The sequence below is a fragment of the Episyrphus balteatus genome, chromosome 1 (assembly GCF_945859705.1).
Source record: "Episyrphus balteatus chromosome 1, idEpiBalt1.1, whole genome shotgun sequence".
NCBI classification, from domain to species: Eukaryota; Metazoa; Arthropoda; class Insecta; order Diptera; family Syrphidae; genus Episyrphus; species Episyrphus balteatus.
The window spans coordinates 133,356,089-133,368,313 of NC_079134.1; the positions used below are offsets into that span (position 1 = coordinate 133,356,089).

Here is a 12,225-nt window from a genome sequence, read left to right on the forward strand (position 1 = left end):
AATCCAAAGCCATTAAAGCAGGTTGCCCAGAAAAAGCAAATATTTCTTTGTGTAGAATTAATACCATAATAATTTCTGTTAGAGGAAATATTAAATTAAAGAAAGTAATTAAAATAAGCTTGCTTTTTGATACTTCAATTGGCACAACCGATAGACCAAATGAAAGCAATTTAAATTGAAATGATTTTGGTAGAGCAGCTGCTGACATCGTTAACTGAAGACTAGCAATGTTAACACAAAATAAATGTTTCAAATGTTGAAATTCGTCGAACATTATTAAACGGATTTTGATTGATTACTTTTTAGGTGTTAAGGTTCAATTTAATATCTTTCAATCTAAAATAGATTTACAATATTTCAAACTTAAAGGAGAATTCGAGGAGGAAAGGGCATAGAAGATAATATCCTTAATGACATGAAAATATATTAAATTTGGTGAGCTTGTTAAATTTCTTTTAAAGTGAATATTAAGCAATTATCCTGCCTCTTTCCTTCTCTCTTCCATTTTTAACTTTATGATCCTTTCCAGCTAGCAGGTTGCTCGGTTCTAAAAGCTACAGTTCGTTCAATGGCAAGTTTTTATGGTTTCGAGGTGAAAAAGTATTTTTTTTTTTTTAAATACAACTGTTGCTCATTTATGTTCTTGGGGTAGAATAATAAACAAAATTATTTATTTTAAAATACATTATTTATTTATTTATTTTTATTGGAGAGGGCATAATAAAATAATATTAAACAAAAAAAAAAATTAAAAATAATAAATTTCAAAACCTTTGTTACACTTCCAATGGTTTTTTATACAAAATGTACTCGTATATTTGAAATTATCAACGTCGACACACAAGAAATTTCAAAACCATTTTATCGGAGCGCATTATAATTTCTATTTAATCTATGGTACATTTCAAGCATTCTAAGTTTTATTTTTTTGTTGCTGGCAAAAGCATTTTTTTATCAGAAAATACTCGTCTTTATCTATGATTAGTAATTTTTTTTTAAGCTAGCACGATACTTCCCTGATGTAAATTGCAAACAAAAAATTCATTTTGCAAACCTCATTGAAGTTGTATGAAGAAAAAAACAAATAAGAACTTCTCTTTTTAGATTGGTTTGTAGAGAAGAGTCGTTACGTATTTCTTCCGATAGCGATGTGTAGCACTAAGTACCATTACACCGTCTTTTATTGAGAGAGCATACAAGTGATTCAACATCACATGATTTGGTTCAGGAAGCAAAGTTGGTTCACACTATAAAAAAAAATAAATAAATTAAAATTTGTACACCAGATTTTATTGAAATTTATAACTTACAGATACTGGAGTATCTTTGTTGAGGATAACTTGGAGTAAATGTGGTGGCAATACTGGCGGCCCTGATACTTTTTCCCATGGTTTCGCTTGTGGAACCTCTTGAGAATATTCTCTTTCGGCATAGTTGATAACATTCTCACTGTCCTTGGCGAGGGCTTGGAAAACTTCAAAATCTGATTGGCGAACAGAGACTAGATTGTTTTTAACTCCGCTAGGATCATCAATGCTTTTCTATGTGTTTTGTAAAAAATATAAGAACTTCATGTTTGAAAAATAAACAAACACTTAATAGATCAAAAACATTATGGAAAGACATAAGAATTAAAATAAGATACATGCAAGGTTCCAGTACGACATGCATAACTAAAAGATTTTGAATAAAAACTTAACGAAGGTGATTTTTAATTTCTAAATAATAATTGAGGAGACAATATCTGCAAATTAATATTTTTGAATTATTCACACAGAAGTTATAGAACCCTAGCCAACACAAAGACGAGTTAAAAAAAAAAGGAAAGTTAACAGTTCTTGCCTGTTTCCATATTTATTTAATAAACTTTGCTTCCCCCAACATGATTACAGTGAACTTTTATAATAATAATTGCATATGAAAAAAAAAACAGTTTTTGCGTAGCGTCATCTTAAAATATCAAAGGTTATAAACATCAGTTTTGGTGTGGTAAAGATAATTAACTAGAAGAGAGCAAATTATTTAACATACATACCTAATATGTATTGATTCTGTCTGAATTACTTACAGTATTGTGCAAAACATAAGCAACCATTTCAACTTAGTATTTCGTATTTATTTTTTGCATGATTCTGCTCATAAAAGAACATTGCAAATTATGAGCGGGTACGCAGTACGCACTAGGGATATTCTTTTTACGTCTTGGCTTTTTAATTGTAAAAAGCACTTTTACGGGTAAATTTGGCATGAAATTCAATTAATTTATTATATCAAGAGTTTTTCATTAGTTTGGTTCAATTAAGACTTATAACAAATTTCTCATCCGAGATTATGACTATCGTCGATAATGGAGAAGAAAAAGAAGAACAAATTTCTCTGTAGCAATATTTCGAAATCAGTTCCATTGGAACTCTAATATCAACATAATTTATAAATATAACGGCAGCCATAGCCAGTCTCCAAATTCTATACACACGGAATGTTATAACTTATAAAATAATAATATGTCAAGTATTTTGCAGTAATTCAAACAATTTGGAACAACAAGAAGCGTTGGTAATCGGTATTTGTCTGTTAATTACAATAAAAAACAAATTGGACCAACGAACAAAGTCGCACCTTTATAGGAAAACAACCGTTAGACTGAATAAGGTTACAACCACAATTTGTAGGCAAGGATTTTGACAACTAACAAAAAATAAAGGCCATACAACACATCTCTCCTTACAAAAAAACGCAATTGAAATAAAGGTTGCTTTTTGAAAACAGTTGGTATTAAACCCTAAAACTCAAAAATGTTTGTTTTATTTGAAAGGTACATGGAATCTTCCTGCTACAATTAAATTTTCATAATTATATATTGCCTTTTAGGCAAATGCTATTTGTGGTTCAAAGGTCAAATTTCGACCGCTTGGCGATACTAGTATTTATTTAAGGAGAAGGGGCTACCACCAAAATAAAAACAATACAAAATATACAAAAATATAATGGTTTAGGTTTATGTCAGCCTATTAACAAAATATCCTCTTCTTGCTAGAGAATGTTAGATAATGAGCACTTACGTAGTCTAGGGGAAAAATTACATTAAAAAAGGTTTCTTAAAAGGCTTAAAATGTTTTGCACCTCGGAAGATTAAACAAAAATATGTAAAGTGATATTGCAAATGGCGTTCAAACTGGCGGCATTGGAATGGAAGCTTTAAAGCTATTTGAAGCCTAAACACTCTATTTTTAATATCTTAAGACGCATTGAGTTGGTTCTTGTAAAGAAGTGTGTAGTACTGAAGTTGCTAGAGAACTTGTATGGACACTACTGTACTCCTTGAAATACTTCTAGCGAGCGAGAAATTTGCTACCTGCTCCCATTCTCTCGTACTAGCATTTTATTATTCAAACCCCACTAAAAATTTGGAGTTTTTCGTTTGACCGTCTAAATCTTCTAATAGTGTATACCTATTATCTTTTGAACGCATGTATGTATGTTATTTTTGAACGTTTAACTTGGGCTAAAAGATCAATTCACGCAGATTGCTGGTTTAGAAAATTAAGTAGTTCGAATGCCTCGATTAGCTTTGCTTTTAATTCTGGTATCCAAATTAAATTTTTAGAACTCAACAATTATATTTAGCATATTAATCAATACCAAAATTGATGACCAATATTTTTAAGAAGGCAGTATTTTTGGGTAAGTCATTTGCTCTTGATTTCTCAAAAGATTAAAAAAGAATGTGAAAATTAAAGTTAAGTTGTTTGAAGTCGCGTCGGTTATTAAGCAAATGGGCACGTTCAAACACCTATCGGATAGGCTATCTGGGATACCCGTATCTGGAATATCTTTTTGAACGAAGAGCTATCCACATAGATTGCCCAAGCAGCTACTTAAAAAAATATGTAAATATTGAGAAGAGGAAACTGTTTGTTTTGAACAAATTACATTTTTTTTTATTGTTGAATAGTACTTGCACAATCGCTTTGACTTTATTTCTTGCAAATTTGTATTTATTTTTAAGCTGAATAATCGCCCGAAAAGTAATCAAAATAAAAAAAGCTAAATGTTTATCAACTGATCACTCGGATACCTGAGGTATACCAGACATTCTCGGATACCTTCAGATTATTTTTTGACAGAAAATGGTTCGTTAACGGAAATTTCCATGCTAATTTTTAACATTGTTTACAACAACAAAAAGCTATCCGATAGCTTTAAGTTAACTATTTGAACGTGCCCAATGAAGTCGGAGCTTTGATCGAATATTATGATTTATGAACCACACTTTTAAGTATACAAAGCCTAGGAGTAAGCAAAAAAAGACTTTACCTTAAATGGATACTTGAAATAGTTGAAAGTATTTTTGTTACATTAATTAAAATCAAATTCATACGTTTCCTTAAAAGGCATTAATCTAAACTAGACTTTGACTGCAGATAAAAATGTAAAGTGGTTGTTGATCTGCTTCGCACCTATCGTTATATGTAGATTCTTATTCTATACACTTTTAAGGTACCTACCCAGAAGTCATTTATTTGATTGTAAAAACACAACAGATGCGAATGAAACTAAAAAGCAAGGGAATACCATGAAAAGATTATCAGATCTTTTTAAACTCGGCATGTCATTAAAAGAATTTATTTTCTATTTCTTCACTGAATATTAGATTAAGTATATAGGTAAAATGCCGTAAGAAGTAAATAAAGGGTTCCATTCTATAGAAACTAACCAGTCTATCGGAGTTCGTATTCCAAAGTCGAAAAGAATAAAGAAGTTTGTTCAATGCAAAACGTGTACCTATAACTTCAAAATTGTTTCTAATTATCTTTAATTTCTTTCTAATTTAGTTTTTTTGAAGCTAAAAGACAGCACCATGAAGCAATTCGAAGGAATAAAACTCTACCAACATCTCCTTATTTTAAGTATTGATTTTTCCCTCCCATCAAAAATAATGCGACAAAATGACTCATTTCCCTATTATTTTTCCTGCTGATTTATACAGAACAGAAACACAAACTCACCAATTTAGGATCATGCTTCCATTCGCCATCCACACAAAACTTGTATTGATGATCACCCTCGGGTAGATCAATAATAGTTACAAAATTTCCATGGCTCCTAACCATTGGCAATGTTTTCCAATTTGTGAAAGTGCCACTAATAAGAACCTGCTTACCGCCGCCATCCCAACGCAAAACAGTCGGAAGTGCTGGCTTATTAATGTCATCCTCAGCTTCAGCTAAACTACGACCACCACCACCAGCAGCAGCCATATTCGACGTCGTTGGAGTTGTTCCCTCCGATACAGTGCTCGAACGTTGTCTCGGTGCTGGCGTTGCAAATTCAGAATCGTCGTGAATCGACGACGATACTGGTTTTGTATAATATGGTTGTTCTTCGTCGTCCTGTGACGTTCCATGGAGAACTAGGCGCGTGTCTGGTTTCTTGTCAAAAACAAATGCCTGCCCGCCCACACCGCCGCCTGCTACTGCGTTGTTAGTAGCAACACCACCGACAGCGCCACCCCCAAGGACACCGCCGGAGTTGTCGCGAAACGGCGAACTTGGCATAGTGTTATCGCCAGACTTATGACGTTCTCTGGCAATATTAGCACTGCCTGCATTTCCCATATTGTTTTTTTTTTTAATGTTATTAATTTTTTTGGCAATATAATATAGGATTTTCTTTTGAGTACGAAATCAAAGAAGAAAAAAAAATAATAGTGCACTGCGTAACAAAGGTGATTTGGGGGTAAAAAAACGATGACTTCACTTGAGCATATAGAATAGAAGTAGTTGCTAATATAGGTGAATTAATTTTTGTTTAAAATAAAATTGAATTATTTACAGAAGAAGAAGAATTATGAAAATTAAGTTAAACAAATAAAAAAAAGTAGAGTTGCAGGAAAAGACAAATTTTAATATATTTTTATCACCACCTCTCTTTGTGTTCTTTTGGTCTATTTTTTTTTTCTCCTGATTACATGAAAAACAAAGTTGACAAACGAAATGTCAAAATCATATGATTGGGATAGGGGAGAATGGGGTAAGTAATTTGGTGCGATGTTAAGCTGAAGTAACACTAGCATTTCTGTGGAGATGATGACTATTTTGGGTTTTGTAAAGCCAAAAAATTTGTAAAGCAGCTGAAACGAAACGAAAAATTTTTAAGTCTCCAAAGTCAATAATTGGCGATTGGTAAAGTTGAAATGCGCTACCGGTGGTCAAAACAAAAACTAATGTCGTTTTCTTTCACTCTATTAAGGAGTACTCTAAATTTGTACTCATTTTTCTGCAGTGATAGAACATAAATGAGAGTATTTTTTTTTTGTAATTGTGTGTGTGACAAGGCAAAAATGGATAATTTCCTTGAAAAAAATAGTGATAACCAGCCTAGGGAAAAATTTGTAAGAACTATAAACAAATTCGCAGTAGTTTATATTTTCTCTACTTCCAAGAAGGCTATTACTTAATGCAAATGCTTCATGGTATATTTTGATTTCGAATATTAGGGTTTTTCATGAAACTCCTCCCATACTCGCCCATACAAAACTATCTGAAAAGTAAAGTATTTTTTAGAAGACGCCAATTTGACAGCTATTTTCTTTAGTTTTATTTTGTTCTTGTTTTCGTATGTCTTTAAAAAAAAAAAAAAAGCACCAAAATATACAAAGAAACAACTCCAGTGTGGGGTCTATGCGCAACGAAAACATTTGAATAAATTAAAAAAGTTCAAAGAGAAATGTCAAAAAGAGTCACAAAATTTTTTACCGGGGACTCACTATAGAAATTCTTTCTTCCCATTTTTGGAATTTTCTTTTTCCCTTGCTCTTATATGCGTCTTGCGCTTTGCGTCTTCGTGTAGAAGCGAACTTAGTTTTACTTTTGGTATATTTTTCATTATGCTTCTGATCGGTTTTTTCAGCCTAATTTACACACACCTTTGGTTTGATTTTATAATTGTAAAATAAAAATATCCCATCAACACAGAAAAAAATGGGATTTTTTTGTTATATGGCACAGGAATTTTTTTTTTATTGATGAAGAACACTGGCTGAAATTTTTTTTTTATTCGGTTTTCAATTTCATTTTGAAAAAAGTGAAGAATTAACGAAAAAATGGAAGAAATATATATGGCGGAATATAATAAAATAGAAAATATATTCATAATGGTTGTTTTTGTTCACAGTACACATAATAAGGTAATATATTCCGAACGTTGTCAAAATTTGTTTGTCAAAAATGGGCACCAATCTGTCAGGTCGGCTTTTAATTTTTATATTTCAATCGCAGTAAACAGGAAATTTGTTTTTGTTTTAATTTATAAAATGTCATTTAAAAATATTATAAATTGAAAAATAACAAATTTTCTTCGTGTTTCATCGCGGAAAATGGTAAATAATTGTTTAAAAGTTAGTGGTGTGCGTGGTTTATCGGTTTTTGTGCGTTTTTCGTCGGTATTTTAAACAATTAAGAATTCGGTAGCTGACATTGGTCGCCAAAGTGTCATGTTTTGACAATCTGGCGACCAATGTCAGTTCGGAAATCGGAATATATTACCTTTTTATGTGTACTGTGGTTTTTGTTAATAACAAAAGAGTTTGAAAGAAAAACTTTTCGCATTTTTCATTTTTCAAACAAAATTTTAAAATGTCAAACTTCAAATTCATAAGTGTGTGTGCAAATCGGTGTAAATCTGACTAAAAATGTGGAGTAAATCCGGGGTACTCCGTAGTACTAAAATTACTCCGGAGTGATTTTTTTTTACACTTTCGTGGCGTCAAAGAACACAAAACCTTCAAAAGTGCAAAAATAAGTACTAAAAGGGTACTCTCATTGGAGTGAAAGAAAACGACATAAAATTAACAGGACGGAAGGAGCTAGCATCCGACATTTTACTTTTTTTTGTTAGGACTTTTGACATGGACGCCATTTTTAGAAATACCAAATGTAAACATCCGTCCTGTTTAAATTAGTTCAAAAGTTAAAACTACGGCGCTAGTAGTATGTGCTCCAATCGCCAATAGCGAAGATTTTAACGCAAACTACAATGACCTAAAAAGTGAAAAAGTGGGAAATTTACAAAAGTAATTTTTTTTTATTTCCTTCTAGCGCTATTTGTTTTTGGAAAAAAAATAAGTATTTAACCAAAAAATAAGCTTTCTGCATCATTATTTTAAATTTTGTGGTCAGAAAAAGTGTCACAAAATGAGTTTGAAAGTTTTCACTTTTTGACTTTTTGCAAAAAGTGGCCGTTGTAGTTATACCTTTACCATAGACAATTATGTCAAAGTGAAAATAATAAAAATTCAAATCAAAGAAAATGCACGAATGGGGTCGCACGTACTTGCTCTTATTAGCCCTGTTCCATATTAAAGCATGATAATGTAAAAAATATATAAAATCTATGTATTTTTATAATTAATGAAACACCGTTGATTTTGATCATAAAACGTAGTATGCCATCTAATTTCTTGTCGTTAGAGTCGTTTTTTAAAAACATAATTTTTTATATGTATATAAAAATTTTCTAACATTTAACCCTAGTACGCTGCTGATGCGAAAAGAAATTTTCCATACAAAATTTCGTTAAAGAAATCTTGAACGAAATTTAATTTGTTTTGTTTTTGCCTTTAAACTTATTTTTTGATGTTTTTCTTGAAATTTTTTATTTGTACTTTTATTATTTTTACTTTTCTATAATACCTGATGATTAACATGTCCGCTGTTGACTTTGGAGACTTCAAAATTCGTTTCGTAGCAGCAGCGTACTAGGCTTTAAAAAAAAGTTTGTAGGGTTCTATGGGGGGTATAATGTTTATTCTTCCAAAAAGAATTGAGTCTTTCAATTTCAATTCAATTTAGTTTATTAAACTTGTTATTTACAATTGACTTAAAATTAACTTATTTCTAAGATACATTGGTTGATATAAAATTTTGTTGGCACAGAAGGGGCCTAACCTTATACAATGACTAAGTTATAAAATATAAATAAATATTATACATGGTTAAACTTAATTTAAAAAGTCTGCTGACTAGGTTGTCCTCGGGGTGTTCAGACCCGGATGTCCAGTTGTGGGGTTGGTTGAGTTGGGTTGGTTTGATTGGCGTTTAGCCACGATAGTATGCCGACTGGGTGTCGGCGTAAAAGTTAACTGCTTCTTCGTTGTCCATTGAAATTATGTGCTCATCCAGTATATCCAAAGCGCAAAGGTACCTAGGTTCCGGATGTCGTTGTTGGGCTATCATTCTTCTCATCAGCTGATTGGGGTGGTTGGCGATATTTCCTACAAGTATCTTCGCCGATCGCAGTAGATACTTGTCCAGTGGTATGATTTTTGCTTCCTCGTAGAGTCGCTTGTTGCTGTAGTATTTTTGTCGCTGTCGATCGAAGTAAAGTCCGGTGCACATCCTCAGTATTTTTCTCTCGAACATTTGTAGTTCCTTCATGGCTGTCTTGGAGATGGTATACCATACCGGAAAGCTGTAGGCGATGACAGGTCGCAGAAGCTATGGGGGGTATAATTAATTCAAATGTTGCGTCTTATTTGTAAGACTACACACAAAAATTTCAATCAAAATCGTTAGAGCCGTTTTTGAAAAAAAAATTACTTTTCTATTTCCGTTATATGGCAGGTACCGTTAGTTTTGGTACTAAAAAAATCAATTTCCCCTCTAGGGAATCATCCAAAACAGGTAACTACCAAGTTTGAAGAAAATCGCTTAACAGGATTCTCCATCATCGTAATGTCATGTCGTCGGCTTAGAGTGTAAACCTGCTAACTCCAACCTGCTAACTCCACATAAAAATGATTTCAAAAATTGATTAAAAATACAAAAAGCTTTCAAATCTTTTGCATTTAATAGTATGAAATCTAAGGAATAACTTTATGCTGTCTTGAATTTATTCAAACATTTAGAAATATTTTATTTTTTAACAAATTTGTCACGAGTTTAAAAGTGGAGTTAGCAGGTTTACACTCTAAGCCGACGATGTGTGATTGTTATCTCGAGTTCGATTTTTTTTTTTTTTTTAATCTTAAACTTGCCCTATATAACCTATATCGCAAGTAAAAACATTAGAAAATAAGTTTTAAAAGAAAAAAAAATTAAGTTTCGTTCAAGATTTCGTTGTGCTATTTTTGTATGAAAAATTAGGCTTGGAAAAAAATGTTTTAATAAACTAAAAAGCATGAACTAATTTTTAAATAGAACGCATGAATGGATTTCATTGTAACATAAATAGAACAATAAAACTATTTATAAAAAATAATTTCCAAAACACAAAATGTAGCTTAAAACGGTCTCCGAACTCTAAAAAAATGTTAAAAAATGTTGTACTTTTAGATTCAGCCCATAAAATCTCTACACCCAATTAGGTGCTTGAGCATAATAAAAAAATATTTTCAAAAAGAACAAGTATTTCTCTGTTTAGAACTGTAAAAACTGAAATTGACCGAAAAATGGCTGAGTAAAAAATCGTTGAAATCTGAAAACATTGAAAAACGGTTTTTTGACGATAGCATAAAACTTTGATAGTCTACGAAAAAACGCATCGTGGAAACTATGTCGCAGAGCGTGCTACCTTTGACATGAATTTTTGTTTGAAAATCTTTTGGTCTCACACTTGACTTTCCCCTATATCATCAAAGGAATGGAAGTATATCGATTTGATAAATTAAGGAGAGAAATGGGAGAGAAGCGTGGGGAGAGGGAATAAATCTATATTTTTATACCTACCTCAGACTTCCAAGAATAATAAAATGAATAATAAAATTAATAATTTAACTAAGTAAGTTTACAAAATGCAACCCAGCTGTATATTTTAGTTTTTCAATAATAAAAATGAACCAAATTTATTGTTTTTGAAATTGTATTTTTTTATTATTTAAATATAATTTTGCTTAATTATGACGTCTTTATTAAATATGCAACACACAAATGTTTTCTTTCTTAATCAATTGCTTAGTTCATATAATGTACATACATCATCATATCACTTTTATACTCTTGTAAAATGTTTATGCAATGATATGTTTTAGGACGATTTGATTTTTTTGTAAGATCAGCACTATCATGGTTTTCTTTTTATTAGGTTACTTTATCCAACAAAGAAAAGTTTTTTTTGTTTATTGATGTTTAAAAATATGATTTAATTGAGTCTCAAAACAATTTCTCTTCTATAGCCTTTTATTTTTTTAGGTATTTATCATAATGATCAAGTTCCAATCATTGAGAGATTGATACATCTCTTATATTTTTTTAAGTTCTTTAAATTCAATAGAGAGTAGTTAAATAATTAATTTGCATTAACAAAAAAATATTTTAATTGAAACGGAAGACGCTTACTATTATTTATTGATATTATCCAACAAATTGGATGTACAAAATTGATTATTTTTATGAACAAGAAAATTTAATTGTTTGTCAACTTAAATTATAATAAAACAAAACTACAATTGGAATCAAAATGTAAACAGCACATTACAAAGATACAATTATCTTTAAAAAAACTTTTCTTTTGCACAAAGATGCCACATTAGGACTTAATTTATTTTGCCATTTCTCTTATTGTACATTATGATTAGATATAACTATAATTTAGCAGATAGTTTATAATATTTAAAATTCTTTAAAATGGTTGAAATTTGAATAATTTAAAAATGAACAAATAAAATGACTCTAACTTTAACATTAGTATTTAATTTATTTTAAATAACAATTTAAAAAAAAATCCCATATTTCATGATTTATTTTCATGCAATTGGGATAACATTTTATTGAATTTTTCACTTTTAAAAAACCTTTCAGTCTTTGGACCCATTTTGCATTGATTTCATAAGTTTATGTTTTATTTAAATTTAATTTAACTAACACTCTTTTGTGTAGTCAAAGATATTTAACGAGTCACAAAGAAAGACAAGCTCAAAACACTTTTCATGTTTTTTTTTAGTTACTTATATTTTAAGTCATAGCCAAGTCTTCAAGAACGATATTTGAAAAAATATTACATGCACATAATAATTTTTAGTTAAATAATAATGCTATAGCACAAACTTTATTTATTTTTAGAAAAATGTTTCGTTTCGTAAGGTACAAAGTAGATATATTTTTTTGTCAAAAATATTCTTAGGCAAATGTTTGTATTATTAATTTGGTATCTCTAAAAACTTTGATATAAGTTAATTTTGTTTTTGAAAACCAATGTTTTTCTTTTTCAAAACATTACTTTAATTAA

The 12,225-nt window shown here is 30.5% G+C and overlaps 1 protein-coding gene across 1 annotated transcript; it reads right to left on the reverse strand.

The window, feature by feature from the left end:
* Window positions 1–902: 902 nt before the first annotated feature.
* On the reverse strand, window positions 903–5,955 carry LOC129905287 (5'-AMP-activated protein kinase subunit beta-1). The gene is made up of 3 exons (XM_055980729.1): window positions 5,010–5,955; window positions 1,311–1,541; window positions 903–1,247 (listed from the first exon to the last, which is right to left on the reverse strand). The coding sequence occupies exons 1-3, from the start codon at window positions 5,616–5,618 to the stop codon at window positions 1,101–1,103; spliced, it is 987 nt and encodes a 328-aa protein (XP_055836704.1). The 5' UTR covers window positions 5,619–5,955; the 3' UTR covers window positions 903–1,100.
* Window positions 5,956–12,225: the final 6,270 nt, after the last annotated feature.

Excerpts from the sequence above, each read along its gene's own strand:
- LOC129905287 (XM_055980729.1), bottom strand. The coding sequence starts at position 5,618 with ATGGGAAATGCAGGCAGTGCTAATATTGCCAGAGAACGTCATAAGTCT. Across the intron at positions 1,542-5,009 it reads GGAAGCATGATCCTAAATTG|AAAAGCATTGATGATCCTAG; the intron begins GTGAGTTTGTGT and ends CAAAACACATAG. Across the intron at positions 1,248-1,310 it reads ACAAAGATACTCCAGTATCT|TGTGAACCAACTTTGCTTCC; the intron begins GTAAGTTATAAA and ends TTTTTTTTATAG.